General features: G+C 36.9%; 1 protein-coding gene across 1 annotated transcript in view; it reads left to right on the plus strand.

The window, feature by feature from the left end:
* ALG13 (ALG13, UDP-N-acetylglucosaminyltransferase subunit) overlaps positions 1 to 19,051 on the plus strand; it is a 64,110-nt gene that overhangs the window by 14,116 nt on the left and 30,943 nt on the right. Inside the window, 10 exon segments of the mRNA XM_021080435.1 lie at positions 5,143 to 5,168; positions 5,171 to 5,295; positions 5,297 to 5,332; positions 5,334 to 5,516; positions 6,086 to 6,169; positions 8,203 to 8,253; positions 8,990 to 9,036; positions 11,049 to 11,121; positions 15,866 to 15,947; positions 16,155 to 16,317. Coding sequence (XP_020936094.1) covers positions 5,143 to 5,168; positions 5,171 to 5,295; positions 5,297 to 5,332; positions 5,334 to 5,516; positions 6,086 to 6,169; positions 8,203 to 8,253; positions 8,990 to 9,036; positions 11,049 to 11,121; positions 15,866 to 15,947; positions 16,155 to 16,317 — 870 coding nt within the window.

The raw sequence follows: 19,051 nt of genomic DNA on the forward strand, positions 1-19,051 counted from the left end.
TTATAATTATTTGGAACCCATTTCTTCATCTGTAAAATGAGACCCCTTTTAGCTGTAACGTTCTACTTACTTTCCCAGTTTATTATGCTATTGTATTTCTTGCTTACTTATTGAATTTTTAAGTTTTATTATTACTTTTAGTTGTCAACTACTTCATCTTTTTTTGTTATCTGAGGGCTTTTAAAAATATGTGTATGTATATATATATCTTTTTTTTTTTTTTTATTCAGCCGTGTCCAGGATGTGTGGAAGTTCCTGGGCCAGGGATCAAACCCAAACCACAGCAGCAAGCTCAGCTGCTGCAGCGACGATGCCAGATCCTTAACTTGCAGCACTACAAGGGAATTCCACTTGAGATTTTTTTATTGAAAGTTTTCTTATTTCTTAGGGAAATAGATGGAAATATATAAAATATTAATTAGTTGTACAAGGCTTATAACAAGAAACAGCAGTTCTATGTTCCATTCCTCCCCATCTCTGATCCTGCTTCCTATAGGTGACCATACATTATTTTATGTTTAGTAAGTGATATTTTCAAACTTGTTCCTGTTGAATTTAAATATCATCTATTTATCTCCTTCCCTTTCTTCCACAGTGGGAAATCTATAGATGATATTTAAATTTGAAAAGCAAAAGCAAATTTATCAGTTCTGGTGAGATCTGTTTTCAGTGTTGCCTTATTATGATTCCTTAAGTACAATATTCTCATATGAGCCATGTAGTGTTAATCAATTACATGTCTATAAAACGTTTTTACCTCATTTTTTTATTTCATTTGCTTTATGATATTTAGAGTTATTTCCAAACTTTCCAATGGGGATGGACATCTTTCCTAGTATATTTGAACATGCTAGGTTATCTATGACTTTTATTATTATTTATTTTTTAAAAATGTGTGCTGGAGTTCTCTTACCTTGTACTTGAACTAGTTTATTCTCTATTTAGTCTTGCTTAAACATCTGTCCTCCTGGGATTTCCCGTTCATCCTTATCAAGTTTGAAAATGCCTTCTACTTCCCATTTGATTGATAGCTTGGTATAGAATTCAAGGTTGGAAATAATTTCTCCTAAAATATTGAACTTCATTGTTTTCTAGCTTTTAGTTCTTCTCTTGAGAAGTTGATTGCTGTTCATGTATGATCTTTTGTATTTGACCTGTTTTTCTCCTCAGAAAGCTTTAGAATGTTTACCCCTGACTTCAGATGTTGTTACATGCATTGGGGATTGTCTTTTTTCTTTCATTGTTCTGGCTACTTCATGGACCCGTTCAGTCTAAATATAGACACTCATATTCTGCAGTGCTGGAGTTTTCTTTATCTCATCATCATTTCTTCCCCTCCACTTTCTTCATCTCATTTTTGGACTGCTGTTAGTTAGTATTGGCTTTCCTGAATCGATCCTCTAATTTTCTTGTTTTTTTTTTTTTCCCCTCTCCAATTTCTGTCTGTTTTGTGAGCTCCTCAGTTGTAAATCCTATTCCTTCCTGTTTTATTTTTAAATTTAGATACAGTTCTGTAAATCTTGACAAATGCATAATCATGTAACCCCACCAAGGTCAAGATACAGAACACTTCCACCCCATCCATAAATCCCTTCCTGCCATTCTTTTGTGGTCAGCCCTTCCCTACAATTCTGACTACTGGCAGCAACTGATCTGTTAACCCTCTTAAAGTTTTGTCTTTTCGAGTATGTCATATAAATGCAGTCATACAGTATGTAGCCTTTTGAATCTCTCTTTTGCTTAGCACAGTGCATTTGTGATTCATCCATGCTCTGTTGAGGAGTATTCTATTGTACAGATGTACTACAGTTTGTCTTTTCACCAGTTGAAGGATGTATGGATTATTTCCAGTTTGGGAGGAATCATAATTATGAATAAAGCTGCTGTAAATATTCACATACAGGTTTTTGCGTGAACTTAAGTTTTCATTTCTCTTGGGTAGTTATCTAGAAGTGTGTGGTTGCTGGGTCATATGGCAGCTCTATATTTAACTTTATAAGATTCTGCTAAAATATTTTTCCAGGGTTGCTGTACTATCTTATATTCCTACTACCAGCAACATATGAGAGTTCCAGTTGCTCTGCATCTTTGTCAATACTTGGTATCATCATTTAAAAAAATTTATTTTAGTCAGTCTAACTGTATGTAGTGGTATCTCATTAAAGATATATAATGGCCATAGGCGCATGAAGAGATGTCGAACACCATTAGCCATCAAAGAAATGCAGGACAAAACCACAATGAGATACCACTTTATACCCAAGTAGGGTGGCTATAATCCAAGAGATGGACAGTAAGTGTTGATAGGATGTGAATCAGGAACCTCATACGCTACTGATGAGAATAAAAGTGGTGCTGATGCTGTGGAAAACTGACAGTTCCTCATATGATTAAACATAGTGTTACCATATGATCCTGCAACTCAGTTCCTAGGTATTACCCAAGAGAATAGAAATGTCCAAACAAAAACTTGGACATGAATAGTTTATAAACAACATTAGTCATAATAGTCAAAAAGTGGAAAACCCAAATGTCTGTCAACTGATAAATGAATACATAAAATATACTTTAAAATACAACGGATTGAAATTCTGATACATAAGGTGCACCCTGAAAATATACTAAGAAGCCAGTTACACAGGACCATATTTTGTATTCCATTTATTTAAAAGGCCCAGACTAGGCAGACTAGTGGTTGTAATTTACAGAAAAGTAAATTAGTGGTTGCCTGGAGCTGGTGGGGATATGAGGATTAGACGTTGATGGTTGTGGGATGTGGGATTTTGTTTGGGGGTACTAAGAATGTTCTAAGATCAATTGTGATGGTGATGGATGTACAACTTTGCAGATATATTGAAAAACCATTGAAATGTACCCTTCAAGGGAACTGTATGGTATGTGAATTATAAAGCTATTAAAAATCACCAGTTTTAAGTGTATGATTCAGTAATTTTTAGTAAATATGCAGTTGTGCTGACATCACCGCAAAACAGTTTTAGAACGTTCTATCCACCAAAAAGATCCTTTGTGCCTATTCGCAGTTAATACCTATTCCTACCCTGACCCCATGCAACCACTAACTTGCTTTTTCTCTCTATAGATTTGTCAGAATCTATGCCAAAAGTACATTTCATATAGATGGAATCGTATCTTCTGAAATCGTGCCCCTTTACATCTGGATTCTCTTACTTAGGATCTAGTTTATCCACTTGTTATTGTTTGTGTTTATCATAGCCACCATAGTAGGTGTGTAGTGATGTCTCACTGTGGCTTTAATCTGCACTTTCCAAATGACTAATGATGTTAAACATCATATGTGCTTATCAGCCATTTCTTTATCTTTCGTGAAATATGTGGGTCAGATCTTTGCCCATTTTGAAATTGTCTTGTTTTCTTAATGTTGACTTTTGAGTTCTTTTACATATTTTTGATACAAAGCTTTTTTTGTCAGACATGGATGTCAAGTATTCCAGTGATACTTGATAGAAATACTTTTTCTCTCTTGAGCTGCTTTTACACCTTTGCCAAAAATCAGTTGACCATATTTGTGTAGGTCTCTTTCTGTGTTTTCTGTGCGTGTTACTTTCCTCTCCCTCTATCTCTCTTTCTGTCTCTAATTTTTCTTTTTGTTTCCTGCTCTTTTTCCTGTTCTCTGATTCTCTCTCCTCCTCTCCGAGTTTTCCCTTCCTGTATTTCCTTTCTCAAAATGAACTGTATGGGTTAATATTGATTAACATTTTATATACCTTATTTTTAGCTTAACTAGCAGTAAATATGAGGAGTTTATATTTTTCTCTATGAGTGAAAAATGCCAAAAATGAATTAACTTTTTCATTATAACTTCATTTTTCTCAGTGAATTTGTGGTCTTAAGAAAGGTGATGATCCCTCTTCCCAAACCATATTTCAGAACTTTTGTAAAAGAAATAATTTCCCCAGTGTTTTAGTTTCATTAAAAAAGAAATTAGTCAAGGTAATTTCAAATTGGCATGCTAAAGGAAATCAAGATTTTATTTTATCTACTATGCATTTATTTTATTCCTAAATTATAAAACTGGTTATTGGTGCTTTTCCTATAGGGGGCAGTCATGATTACCATTGGGTCCACAGATAACAGAAAAATAATTTTGAAAGCAGCTTAATTTTGCAACTACTCCAAAGCCAGCTTTATTTTTTTAGACAATTAGAAAAAAAAGGGAATTGGGTTTTGGCTTTTAAATAACACTTGACATTGGAATCAAGTAATATAGGTAACCAGTACTGTTTTTGAACTTTACAAAGTCCAGTTGTTTATTTTGGTTTTCACAAAATTCAGTGAATTTTTTCCAGAAAAGTGCCCTAAGCATTGAAATACACTTCTCATGTTCATTGCCTCTAAATGTAGCCTATTAGTAAGTTTGTGGCTAAGATATTTCTTTCATTTTGCTTCATTTTTAAATTTTCATTGTTTGCACTTTCAGAGGAATACACTTTTTGCAATTTCTCTTTCTGTTAATGCTGTACAATAGTTCGGAGACATTAGTCAAGAATTGTATCATTGTTTCCTGGCATAATTAATGGATTTATGTGATCCTGGCAGAGGATTATTATTATTTAGGAGAACTAAATGAAAAGATTATTTTAAAACCTCATGTTTGAAATATCCAGATAACTGCTTTGGCACTTTCCTTGAATTGTGACCTCTGCCCCTTTAGATCAAGGGAGTTCCCCCTTCCCCCATTTTTATGGCTTAAGATAGTCTTAATACAAAAGCTTACTTAATTACATTCAGATTTTTTCTGCCTCTCATCTCCATGAAACTATAAAGGGAGCAGGGAACTTGGGCAGAGACTGCTTGAAAATTTGGGCAGAGATCTTAAAGCAGTGCAGTGTGGGCTTGGGCTGCATCATACACACCTGAGCCTTATTACAGTCCCTTTGCAACCTCGTGCAGCAGTTGCCATGAGTTAAGCTGCAAACTCGGCTTCCTTTTGGTTCCAAAGCTCAGCTGCTTGTGCATATTTCTCTCAACCTTGGGCTGGTTGGGTTAATCCCACCCTTCCCCTACAAGGTAGCTCTGCAAGTACCTTCTCCCTCCCATGTCTCCTTCTCAAGTCAAGTTCTCTACTCCTAGGAGCATCGGCTCTTCCTCTTCTTTTCACAGGGTCCCGACTTGTCCTGGGCAAGCCAGCCCTTTGCTTCTGCTCCTGAGAAGTGCCAAGATTCTGCAGCGCTGACTCCAACTGCCTTCTCATGCCTAGACTTTGGGCTGCTTTCCGGATACCTGCATAAGCAAGCCCTTGTCACTGCTACCCATTCCTACCTGCACCCTGCTTTTTCCTTCTTGCCACATTTGTGTTCCTTTCTCCCCTTCCCCACCTCCACCCCCTGTGCACAATGCATAAAGGATGGAAAAAGTACTGCGGCCAGAGGTCTCTGAATGAGGCATCAATGGATGAATATTTAGGCAGCTTAGGGCTGTTTCGAAAGCTGACTGCCAAGGATGCCTCTTGCCTCTTTCGGGCTATTTCGGAGCAGGTAAAAGGAAAACAAATATATCTTTCCTATACTGAGTTTTCAGAGTTTGAGACATGGCACAGTACTGTAGCTAGAAGACCTATATAGCCCACCAAAACAAAAAAAAACCCTTCCCTTTTCTTTTCCTTATTTAGAACATCTGGGCCTCTCTGCTACTTACTAGCTTGGTGCGTGCCTTTGCTGATTAGTACAAATATATTGCTGTGCCTTTGCTCTCTTTTCTGTTTTTTAAATGCCACTTTGGAATGTAAGAGATAATGGAGTTAAAGAAAACTTTGAAATGTATCTTGATACTTTATAAGCAGACCCTTCTTCCTCTAAATTTTATGCCTAAGGAAAAATTTATATGTTGTGCCTGTAAGTAGTGTGTGTGTGGGGTGCATGACAGAATCATACCTCCCCATCTCACTGAAGATGACAAAAACGGATTTTAGTAAGATCAGGATTTAATTTCCCACTTTCCTACAAATGTCCTGAATAAGGGGAGACTTGAGTGTCCAGTTCAGCTTTAATTTAGAAGCTTGTATTTCAAATGACTGCTGACAGTGCGCTGGTCTTTCTCTTTTTAGTTGTTTTGCAGCCAGGTCCATCACTTGGAAATCAGGAAGGCTTGTGTCTCGTATATGAGAGAAAATCAACAAACTTTTGAGTCTGTAAGTAGAAAGCATCCCCAAGGGAGAGTTGTTTGTAGTGTATGTAGCAGGTAGGAAATGAATTTTGAGCACCTATGTATGAATACTATATCATTTAGTCTCCTTTCAATAGCAAATATTTAATTTTCAGCTGGCTTCCTTCCTCCTAGTTAGTGTGCTTCTGGATCTCCTCCCAGAATCAGATTGGTTTTGTACTCTAATTCAAAATTAAGAAAGAGTTAATTTGTATCCTTCCCACTATTTTATCCCCCCATACCAAAACCCCAAAAGTTACATTTTGACTGTATTATCCACATCAGTGTTTTCCTAAACAAGTAATCATAGTTCACAAAATGTTTGGGTATGTGTATATTTTTAAATATGCATAAACGAACCTCTTCTGCTCTTAATTCTGTGTACCATGGTCTTCAGCCAGTCAACTTGAAGAATCTTGCGAAACTTAACTGCACAAAACAAATTAGTCCCAAACATGTATCTTTTCATGTGACAAACTGGTAATTGGAGCTCTGCCATTATTGACTTTGAACAACTTTTTAGAAGACTTCTTCGTATATGTTGAAGTATTTGAATTCTTGTTAACAAAATGAGGTTTTATCCAGGTCTGATATGAAGTGTGCCCTTTTGTGTGGCTGTTTTTTTTTTTGTTGTTGTTGTTGTTGTTGTTTTTTAAACAATCCTAGCCCTTCCAGTACTTTTTGTTCTCCTGACTATATTATGGGTATTTACCTGCTGTTTGAGGTTTACTCTTAATTTTCTCCAAATGGTTTCAGTGAATCTTAAAACTACATGAAGCCTTCTTGATTTTAAAGCTCGTTACTTTGAAGTTAGTCTTCACCACACCTGGGGAAAGGATTATCATGAAATTACTTCAAGTGCAAGGCCATAGTGTAAAGCAGTGCATCTCAAGTATTTTTGTGCATACAGATCACCTGGGGATCTTGTTAAAAAACAAATTCTGGTTCAGTAGATCTGAACTAGGGCCCAAGATTTCTGCAGTTAACAAATTGCTGAGCGATACTTGCTACTGTTCATGGACCACATTTTGAGTAACAAAGATGTGTGTAAAATTTTAAAACCACATGGATGAATCTCAGATTAATTATTCAGAGTGAAAGAAGTCAGGCCTTCCAAAAAGTACATCCTGTATGATTTCCTTTACATGAAACTCTGGAATATACAAACCAATCTATAATGACAGAAAACAGATTAGCGGTTGCTTGGGGTTTAGTGAAGTTATAGAGGGGCTCAAGGACGCTTATGGAGGTGATCGATATATATATACTATCACAGTTGTCATGATGGTTTGCTTCATGGGTGCATACCTACTTCAGCTTACTTGATTATGCCATTTAAATATGTGCAGTTTATTGTATATCAGCTATACCTTAAAACAGTTTTTAAAAGTACTGAGAAAAATTAAAAGTTTTTTAAGTTGAGTGATAAACATGCATGGAATCAGACATATATTCCCTGAGTTTAATTTTATTTTCATTGAGGTACATTTTACGTACCATAAAATTCACCATTTTAAGTTTAGCATTTTAAATTTTGGCAATATACAGTCATGCAACTGCCACTGAAGTCAAGATACAGAATATTTCCATCATCCCAAGAAGTTCCTTTGTGCCCTGTGCTTTTTTAAAACTAATGAAATTCCTTTAAAGTTTCTCAGTTTAACTTTGTATATGTCTGCTGTCAAATTCGAAATCCTTATAAGTATTGTGCTTGCTTGATTTATGAAAATTGTCAAGTTAAGTGGGCATTTCAAAAGAAACTCAAAGGCATACTGTTTGATGAAATGCTCTGGTATGTGGGTAAGTCAGGACCATTTCCTAAAACACTTTTATAGACTAGCCTTTCCCCACTCAGAACTTCTGTGTATGTGCAAATCTTCTTGAGGTGCTGTGCAAAGTAGTAATTTAATACCATAATTGTTCAGCTTAAAAACTCATTGGAGGATTATATTGCAGAATATAATCAGATTTCAGTAATGCTGTGTATTTGGTTAAGTCAAGTTTGTTTTATTTTTGAAGTATGTGGAGGGATCTTTTGAGAAATACCTGGAACGGTTGGGAGATCCCAAGGTAAGATCAAATATGGGGGTTTAATCTTTTCAGAGTATTTGGAATAGTAACCTAAATATCATTCAGCTGTGTTGCTTTAGCTAGACTCAACCTATTTTCTTAAGTGGCCAGCTGTGTTGAATCAAATAATTTTTCCAAAAAGTTTAGAGGCTGGCAACTGACCTTTTGTTTTGTGTTGAATATTGAGAATTGTGTGTTAACAATTTTATCACCCATAGATTGGTGAAAGAGTACATACGGCTTGGAAACTGGACAAGCTTAAGCCTTTTCACTGTAATGGGGGAGGGGGTGGTAATGAATATTACTAGAAGGCCATTATTTTTTTAATTAAACAATTCCCCTGATTTGTAGTTACCCTTTTATGTGGGAGTAAGATCCATAATCATATCTAATTAAAAATAATTTTTATTAAATTCTATACTTCTTGGCATAATACATCTATTAAATACCCTGCTAATTACATATTCTTACACTAATTACATTTTTATTGTGCCTTTTAAATCTCCCATATCACTGTCCTTGTTATGTAACAGCTAAAATCTTCAGGTCCATTTTTTTTTCAGAATAAGTTGATATTAATAAGTAACTATCACAGTATCCCAAGCCTCAAAGCAAGTTATAGTGTGTTCTACAAAAAACAGTCCTAAGCATCTAAAAAAAGTTGTTGAACTTGCAGAAACTTCTACCTCCTAGGTACAGAATGTTTTTAAAAACATTATGCACTATTTATGTTTAGGAAAGTGCTGGCCAGCTGGAAATAAGAGCCCTTTCTCTAATTTACAAGTAAGTAGAGCCTTTTTTTTTTTTTTTTTTTTTTTTTTTTTGAGAGAGAGAGGGAGGAAGAATGTGTAAGGTTTCTAATAAAATCCCTTTAGGATTGGGAATATTTGAGATTTTATATATTGATACTTAAATGAGGTCTAAGCAAAGTCAGTGGTATAATTTTGGGGTGAAGAACTTCTACATTTATGTGCATTTGAATGGGAGAATAAAAGTTTTTTTTTAAAGAACTGCTAGTATTATTCCTATAAAAAATCAGAATATCTTAGCATTTTTTTGTATATTTAATTTTCTGCCTTTTGTGCATGCATACTCATTGGGGCAATGTCACTTCCAAGAGGGTAGAAATTGGTTCCTGAGGACCAAAAATAAATACGTTGGTTTATGATCCTTCAAAGGGTCACAGTACATGAACAGATACACATTATATCTGTACTATTAAAATTAAGTATAGTCCTTAATTTTATTAAGGAAATTAAGAAAAGTCCTTAAAAAGGCTTCTTAGGAAGTTCCTGTTGTGGCTCAGTGGGTTAAGGATCCGATGTTGTCTCTGTGAGGATTCAGGTTGAACCCTTGGCCTTGCTCAGTGGGTTAAGGATCCTGTGTTGCCACAAGCTGTGGTGTAGTCACAGAAGTGGTTGGGATCTGGTGTTGCCCTGGGTTGTGACCTAGGCTGCAGCTGCAGCTCTGATTTGACCTATAGCCTGGGAGCCTCCATATGCCACAGGTGCAGCTGTAAAAAGAAAAAAAACCCTAAAAAATAAAAAGGCTCTTTAGGGAGGCAATAATGGTAGAAAAATTTGAGAAACATTGCTCTGTTGCTTTGGAAGTTCTGTTGTGGTCTTTAAAATTGCGAAAGTGGCACTTCTTTTTTCTTTTTTTTCTTTCTTTTTTTTTTTTGGTCTTTTTAGGGCTGCACCCCTGGCATATGGAGGTTCCAAGGCTAGGGGTCCAGTCGGAGCTGTAGCCATTGGTCTACGCCACAGCCACGCCAGATCTAAGCCGCGTCTGCGACCTACACCACAGCTCACAGCAATGCCGGATTGTTAACTCACTGAGGATTGTTAACCCACTGAGCGAGGCCAGGGATCGAACCCACCTCCTCATGGATGCTAGTTGGGTTCGTTAACCACTGAGCCATGACAGGAACTCCAAAAGCTGTAGGGTGTTGAAAAATAGCTATAAAATGTAGTTTGGAATCTAGTGGGAATTTTGTTTATTTAAGGAGTTGGATCTGTATAAGACTCCTTCACAATTCTTAGGATGGGTGAGGTGGCATATGCCTTGATAGCATCAGAACCCCCTTATATGGGGACTTGTTCAAGTTAGTGTTTTGCAGACTGCTTATTTTTCACTAAATCCAGCAAGAAGTAATATAAAAGAGGCATTGAGCAGACAGCTAATCTGTTGTTGCTTTTAAATCATGAGGCTGCTTTTGAATTGGCCTGCTTTTTGTTTCTGTGTGGCTCTTGGCTAAGAAGCCATTTTTAAATGGTTAAAAATCAAAAAGAAAAATATTTTTTCATGGTGTATGAAAATTATATAAAATTGGAATTTCAGCGTCCATAAATAAAGCTTTTTGGAACATAGTCGTGTACATTTTGTTTATATGTTGGTTTATGCATTGTCTGTGGCTGTTTTCAGACTACAAAGTCAAAGTTGAGTAAACCATATACCCTGTAAAAGCTGAAGTGTTTATTATCTGGTCTTTTATGAAGAAAAATTTGCCAACTCCTGCTTTAAATAAATGAGAACTTCTGAAACTCACAAACATACATACAACTGGCAATTCCACCTTATTTACTCCTCCTTTCCTCAAATTAAGATACATTTAAAAATATCTAGGATTTTAGGGATAGTTAGCTGTCTATGTTGAACTACTATTTAATCTCTTAAACAGTTATTTTATATGAATAAGGTAGGCAGTTTAAAAGCACAAATATTTGTTCTTATAACTATTTCCTACACAGACTGAATTATCTCTTCTCATCCATCTTTGTTTTTTACCCATGTAGCCGAGATTTCATTCTTTATCGCTACCCTGGAAAGCCTCCAACTTATGTCACAGATAATGGCTATGAAGACAAGGTAAGAAGATAGTAGATGTTTACTAAAATAAATCGAGTGATGCTCCTGGCTTATCAGGATATAAAGAAATCATCCTTTTTTACCTAATTAATGAAAAAATAGGCATTCAAAAAGCTGAGGAGTTCCTGTTGTGGCTCAGTAGTTAAGAACCTGACATAGTGTCCACAAGGATGTGGGTGTGATCCCTGGCCTCACTCAGTGGGTAAAGGATCCGGGGTTGCCACAAGCTGCAGCATAGGTCACAGGTGCAGCTCAGGTCTGGTGTTCCCATAGCTATGCTTTAGGCCTCAGCTGCAGGTCTGATTCGACCCCTGGCCCAGGAACTTCCATATGCCACAGGTGCGGTCATAAAAAGAAAAAATAAATAAAAGCCAAGTTTCTCTATAACCAGCCTTTTCCTCTCCATTTAGTCAGCCCGTCAGCATTGTTAGCTATCCTTCTAAGCAAATCTGATCTGTCACTCCTCTGTAATAGGAAAAACTACCCAAAACCCTAATTGGCTCTTCATTGACTAGAAGATAAGGATCAAACTCTGAGGCTAGGCATTCAGTGCCCTAAAAGGTCCCAAGCCTTCCAGCTTTCGTTGTCCTTCAACCTTAGTATATCATGTTTCCAGGTATTTAGACTTTCTTATGTTTCCTTTCCTTCCTATCTCAAATATCAATTTCTTTGAAACTTTACCAACTCCCCTGGAGTTATTTCCTCCCTTTTTGTTCCCCTAGCATTACTCAAGTAATTGTGCTTATCACATTGTATTTGTTTTCATGTCTGTTTCTCTCATTAGTTTGAAGGTTTCTTCTAAGGGCAGGGACCTTGTGCTACTACTGTCTAGTAAGGCGCTTGGAAAATAGCAGGTGGTTGTTTTGTTGGTTGACAACTCTCAGCAGGTAAACAAATTGTTCTTCAGCATAGTTTTTCTTCCAAAAAGTTTTTAAGAAAAGCCTTCTATCCTGATGATTTGATTAATAAATATAGACTACAGAATATTTTGAGTTTTGTCTTGTTTTGCATCATGGAGCAAAGTTCAGGCAGCATTTCAATAGTAAGACAAGATTAGACACTTGGAGAACTGTTACGCTGTTGACAGTAATCTAGACAAAACATCTAAACTAGGTAAGTGGCATTAGGAATAGAGAGGACAGAATAGGGTGCAAGAGATAACTTAGTCATGTTAATTATTTTACCAGCAACACTGCCATCTAATTTGTTCAGTAAACATTAAGCTCCTGTAGCATACCATGCAGATTACTGAGCTTTGGGAATCCCAAAATCAATATAGCAGAATCTTTGGCTTTCAAGGGCTTAAGAGGCATGTAAAATAGTGATTAAGACGGGCATGTAAAATAGTGATTTCAGTGAAGTGGTATGTTTTATAATAGAAGTATATATTAAAGACCATAGAAGAAAAACCTTTCAGTCTATTTGAGGGAATTTAGAAAGTTTCATGGTGGTTGTGACATTTGAGTGTAGTGTGAAAAAAAAAATGAATCCAACAAGTATGAAGGGCAATCTCTTTAGAGGAAATATATGCAAAGGATGGAAGCAAGAGACCATTTGGGATTCAAGTAGTTGGATGTGGGGAGAGCAGTGCTGGAAAGATAGGCTAGAGGGCTATAGTAGACCATGTCAAGAATTTGTCTTTTCCTTATACAAAATACTCAATCGAAGCTTTTTTCCAATATTTTATTATGAAGGTTTTCAGACATACGTAAAAGCTAAAAGAATTTTACAGGAGGCATCCATAAACTCACCACTTAAGAGTCTGCTGCCAACATTAAATATCCTTGTTTTCTCATGTATATAATCACCCCCTATCCATTCATCAATCCATCTTAATTTTTGATTTATTTCAAAGTAAATTCAGATGATATAATTTTCTCTAAACACTCAAAGTTTTTAAACAAAGGGTTGACAGAATCAGAATCATTTGAGGAAGCGTAATGTTAGCTATTGTATCTTTGCAGTTGTGCATAGCATTGTCTGAGATGAGATTTAGACATTTAGATCTTTACCAGGAACATTTAAACCTGTGCTTAATTTTTTTTCTCAGACATTTTATTCTGAAATTTTTCATATCAAAAGTTATGTCTTGTGTAGTGAATGTCCATATACCCACCACCTAGTTCCCATAATTCACAGCTCAATTTTAAAATAAGTTTTGTGCATTTTACAGAGCTATTATTGAGCTAATTAAGGGGGAAAGATCACGCATTGGAAGCATAAGAATACAAAAATTTAAGACATTTTGAGTGTGTGCAACTGAAGAATATTGTGTAAAAGTTTCATCCATACATACAGAGCTAATACTTATCAGGAGTTGGGTATTTGCATTGCATGTATATATATATATGTATATATGTATATGTATGTATGTGTATATATATATATATATATGTCTGATTCGGAAATGTACAAAGTGAATGTTTGTTTATACTGAAATTTAAGTATGGAAGTGGCAGCAGGGTACTTTTGTTGTGTGACACCTTGCTTTGCCTAAAACTTAGTTGCTGTATCAGTTTAGGCTCCTAAGATTTATATTTTAATTGTTTGGGTTTTCAAAAATAACTTTATAAAAAACAGTGAACATTAAGTTTTTTCCCGTTTTTGGCTGCACCCACGGCATAGTGTAAGTTCCCAGGCCAGAGATTGACTCTCAGCCACATCTGCAACCCATGCCAAAGCTGCAGCAATGCTGGATTCTTAACCCATGACACAGGGCTGGGGATTGAACTGGCAATGCCATAGAGACAAACTAGACCATTAACCCACTGTGCCACAGCAGTAACCCCAAAAGCAGTGAATATTATTAATGAACTTTCTATAAAATATATTTTGGATCAATTTTTCAAAGAAATAAATCCCAAATATTCACCTTGGTATTTTTCACCTCTTTAGCTGACTTAACTGCATTTTACATAGTTACCTGGTGTCAAAATGAATGCTACTAGAAGCTAGCCATCTTCATACAGCTCATTTGCTCTATCTAGAAAGAATAGAAAGACATATTTTAAATGAAATAAAATTTATATCTGGAAATGTAGAGTAAAAAGTCACTTTACTCTTCATGTTCTTCAATCTCATGTGCTTCAAAGTAACAACTATTAAGTTTGGGTTGGTATGCCATATCATTCTCTTTGTATTTATTTTTTATGTAGATGGGCTCATACTTAACATTCTGTTAGTTTTCAGATATCTATCCTCATAAGTTAATATAGATCTCTCTCCTTTTTAAAACTAGTTTACTGATGTTACATCCCCCCTGCCCACCCCAGTAAACACCCCCCCTCCAAGTATGTAGGAGAGAATTATTATTTTATGTTGAGATACCGCCAGGACCATAAAAGCCATCATGCCTTGTTTTGCCTCTTCCATCAGAATGGAACTTCTTGCCGCTTGAATAGATAAATTGTATGTTCATCTTTGTTTTCTTTCCTGCTTATTTATCACTTCTGGTTAGCTGGGTTCCTTTAACTAATCCTTAATAACTGCCTCTGGTTATTAACCTTCCTTTGTTGGAGTTCTCAGTTCTTCTAGTCCATAGTACGAAGGGCTTCTCGCTCAAAATCTGCCCACTCTTCTTTTGGATTAATAAACTCCTCTTAAATACAAATACCTCTTGGGGTGGGTAAAGCTTTACAACTTAAACTTTATTGTGGGTAACCTTAGCTGGACACTTACTCTCTGTGCTTTGGAATGGATTATACTGATAGAGTTGGCATTGTGATTTCAACAAAAGACTAGGGAAGAATAATAGACTTGGGGTCAAAGAACTTGTTTATTGGGAAAAGTAAGCCCAGTGTAGTATAGGAAAGTAGAAAAAGAATACTTAGGATAATTTCCTGCAAAGGAAACTTGTGGCACCATCTTATTATACATACAGAGAAGGTGTCTTTGGTACTTCAGCTTGCTGATGTCAGAAACAGCTTCAAAATGAAATAGACTTAATCATTATGGATTATATCCCTTACACAAGACAGGGGTGTTTCAAGAAAAATTCAAAAAGATTTTGGAGGAGTTCCCATCGTGGCTCAGTGGTTAACGAATCTGACTAGGAACCATGAGGTTGCGGGTTCGATCCCTGGCCTTGCTCAGTGGGTCAAGGATCTGGTGTTGCCGTGAGCTGTAGTGGAGGTCGCAGACGCAGCTCGGATCTGGTGTTGATGTGGCTCTGGTTCAGGCCAGCAGCAACAGCTCTGATTAGACCCCTAGCCTGGGAACTTCCATATGCTACACATGTGGCCCTAAAAATAAAAATCACTTTTTCCCTAGCTTTATTGAGATATAATTGACCTGTTATGCTAAGTAAAGTAAGAGAAAGACAATGTATATCACTTATACATGGAATCTAAAAGTCACTTTTTATTATTTTTTTATTTTTTGCTTTTTTGGGCCGCATTTGTGGCATATGGAAGTTCCCAGGCTAGGTGTCGAATTGGAGCTATAGCAGCTGGTCTGTGTCACAGCAGCTTGCAGGGTCCGAGCCATGTCTGTGACCTACACCACAGCTCACAGCAACGCCGGATCCTTGACCCACTGAGCAAGGCCAGGGATCGAACCTGCAACCTCATGGTTCCTAGTCAGATTCATTTCTGCTGTGCCACAATGGGAACTCCCAAGTCACTTTTTAAAAAAAGCAGATTCATTTAGTTTATCAGTTTCTGATTGCCAACTTAATTTCAAGTATTTCATGGTTATGTAAGATGTCTAACATTCAGTTGATTGTTCTATGTGTTTTTTCTTTCAGATTCTACTCTGCTATTCAAGTAATGGTCATTATGATTCAGTGTACTCAAAACAATTTCAGTCAAGTGCAGCTGTTTGTCAGGGTATGTAAAGGCTTTATAAATGCTTGGGTGTGCTTTCAGATGATTTGATTCCAATCTTTAATTGAGGGACCCACCATAAATAGCTAAATAGCTCTTTTAAAACTTTATTGGTACCTAATGAATTTGTATATTGGGTTATAGCTATTTTTACATTGTTACAAAAAGTCTTATTTTGACAATTGGAGTTTTGGCCATTTTTTCCTTTAGCTGTATTGTATGAAATTCTCTATAAAGATGTGTTTGTTGTGGATGAAGAAGAGTTGAAGACTGCAGTTGAATTGTTTCGAAGTGGTTCCAAGAAGAACAGGAACAATGCTGTGACTGGCAGCGAGGATGTCCATATTGACTACAAGAGTTCAACTCAGGACAGGTAATAAAGTGGTAGGGGATGTTTCAGTGCATCATTTGAAAGTGAAAGGGACCTGCCAAACTTATGACTTGACTGTTTATGTACAGTCTTCTCTTGACATTTGTGGAAGATTTGTTCCAGGACCCCTGAAAATGCCAAAATCCTCAATGCTTAGGTCCCTTATATAAAATGGTGTAGTATGTGCAGTCAGCTCTCCATATCCATGGGTTCTACGTCCACAGATTCAACTAGTACCGTCTGTAGTTTGTTGAATCCATGGGTGTGGAATGTGCTAAAATGAAGGGGCCGACAATATACACACATGTGTGGATGTAAGTATAGGATATACATTTTTTTAATTGGGGAAGAGACGTTTTACTGAAAAGACATGTTGCATTGTGAAATGCTCAGGCTTTGGAAGGTCAGCCCATTTTTTTTTTCTTTTCTTTTTATCCTGTCGATCTGTTTTGTGTCAATTTTCTTTGTTCTTTTTCTTTTAATTTTTTTGGCTGCACCCATGGCATGTGGAACATCCCACGTCAGGTATCAAACCTATGCCACAACAGTGACCCAAGCCCTGCACTGACAGCGCCTGATCCTAAATCCACTGCACCACAAGAGAACTCCTGTCTTGTGTCAATTTTATCATTAGTGGAGCCACAGGAACTCAAGAGGGGTAGAGGCAGAAATTTCTCTTTCCTGACATACATCTCAAGTCTGACTCCAGGATCAGTTTTTTAATTGCTGGGAGAGACTTTCAAACTGTCTAATCCCATGATTCTCAGACTTATATATGAATTACTTAAGATGCTTGTTAGAAAGGCAGATTTGGAGGCCTCCTTTCAAAAAACTGGAGGTCAGAATGGGGCTAGGAATGTATTTTTTAAACAAGTATATCCAAGTATTCTGATACAGGTAGGCCCTGGACCACACTTAAGAGGGAAAAAAAAAATGACTAAACCAGCACCATTGTTTAGATGGTAACTGAGATTCAAAATGGTTACTTGACACATACATACAGCTAGTAGAAAAGGATGTCTCAGGCTAAAGGTAACTTTTAGCAGCTTTTATGTGTCTGCTTTTGGTACTCACTAGGAGTGCACACTGAGGAAGCAGTTATTATTAGAAACAGATTTAGTCAAAAACTTGGAGGTAATAAAGTAGGTATTTTCTTCTGTTTCTTCCACATTCTTCTCTCTGGAAATTCAGATAGGCTGAATTCTAGTTAGGTGTCACCTTGTCTTTTCATGTTGCAGTTCTATTTCTTGGATGTTTCATGCTTGTGTTTTTTGTTTGTTTTGATATAGAGGGTCTTAAAAAGCTTACAATCAGCCCTCCCAGTCCAGATGTGGAACCTGTGGATATGGAAGGCTAACCATGAGAGACTTGAGAATTTTGAGGTTTTTGATATCTCCCGGGGGTTCTGGACCCAAACCCTGTGAATACCAAGGGATGACTATATTGAGGAATACAGAGGGTGGCAACCGTATATCAGGGTAGAATTTGCTTCATTCTTCACTGATCATTTGTCTTAAGAACTTGAGGCTTAACAGAAACAATAGTAGTAGGAAGGCAAAGTCTATTAGCTATCTATTGCTGCATAACAATATTTCCACAAACTTGGCAGCTTAAAACAATACTCTTACTTCATAATTTATGTGGGTTAGAAATCCGGACACAGCTTAGTGAGGTCTTCTGCTTAGGCCTTCCTAAGAACGTAATGAGGATTTTGTCGGGCAAGATTGATTCTGGAGTTTTGACTGGGGAAGGATGAGGAACCACATGTTCTTTGTAGTATTCAATTTTTTGCAGCTGTAGGACTGAAAACTTCAACTTTTTGCTGGCTGTCAGCCAGAGGTAATCCTCAGCTCCTTGACATATGTGGTTGGTGAACATGGTTGGTTACTGCTGCTTTTTTTTTTTTTTTTTTTTTTAGAGAAGGTTTTTAGGAGTTCCCGTCATGGCGTAGTGGTTAATGAATCCGACTATGAATCATGAGTTTGCGGGTTCGATCCCTGGCCTTGCTCAGTGGGTTAAGGATCTGGCGTTGCTGTGAGCTGTGGTGTAGGTCGCAGACACGGCTCGGATCCTGTGTTGCTGTCGCTCTGGCGTAGGCCGGCAGCTATAGCTCCGATTAGACCCCTAGCCTGGGAACCTCCATATGCCATGGGAGTGGCCCTAGAAAAGGCAAAAAGACCAAAAAAAAAAAAAAAAAGGTTTTTAATTAGATCTCAATTGCTTAACGGTAAGGATTAAAGAAATTAGAATTTTTAGCTTAATGATCACCACTTCTGGCCTAAGTACAGTTTTTTTAAATTACTCAATGAATTTTATTACATTTATAGTTAGTTGTACATCAATCACCACAACCCAATTTTATAGCATTTCCATCCCAAACCCCCAGTGCATCCCCCCACCTCCCAGCTTGCTTCTTTATAGTCAGTATGAGAGAGAGATCAGCAAGACAGGCACTGCATTCTTATGCAATGTAATGATATACATCCTGTCTATTGGCTAGGAGCAAACAAGGAGAGAGGAATCCTACAAGTATATGAACACCAGGAGGTGGGGATCATAGGGACCATCTTAAAATTGTGTCCTCACAGGAGATAGGAAATATAGGAGGTATATGTAGCACATACTTTTATGAAAAGGAAGCATAAATGTAAATGTTGGGATGGAAAAGTATTTGCCTCATTCTTAGAACTGAGCCACTTTACCACTAGATGGCGGCATAATCGTTAGACTTAAGACT

This window comes from Sus scrofa, chromosome X, assembly GCF_000003025.6.
Source record: "Sus scrofa isolate TJ Tabasco breed Duroc chromosome X, Sscrofa11.1, whole genome shotgun sequence".
Lineage (NCBI taxonomy): Eukaryota > Metazoa > Chordata > Mammalia > Artiodactyla > Suidae > Sus > Sus scrofa.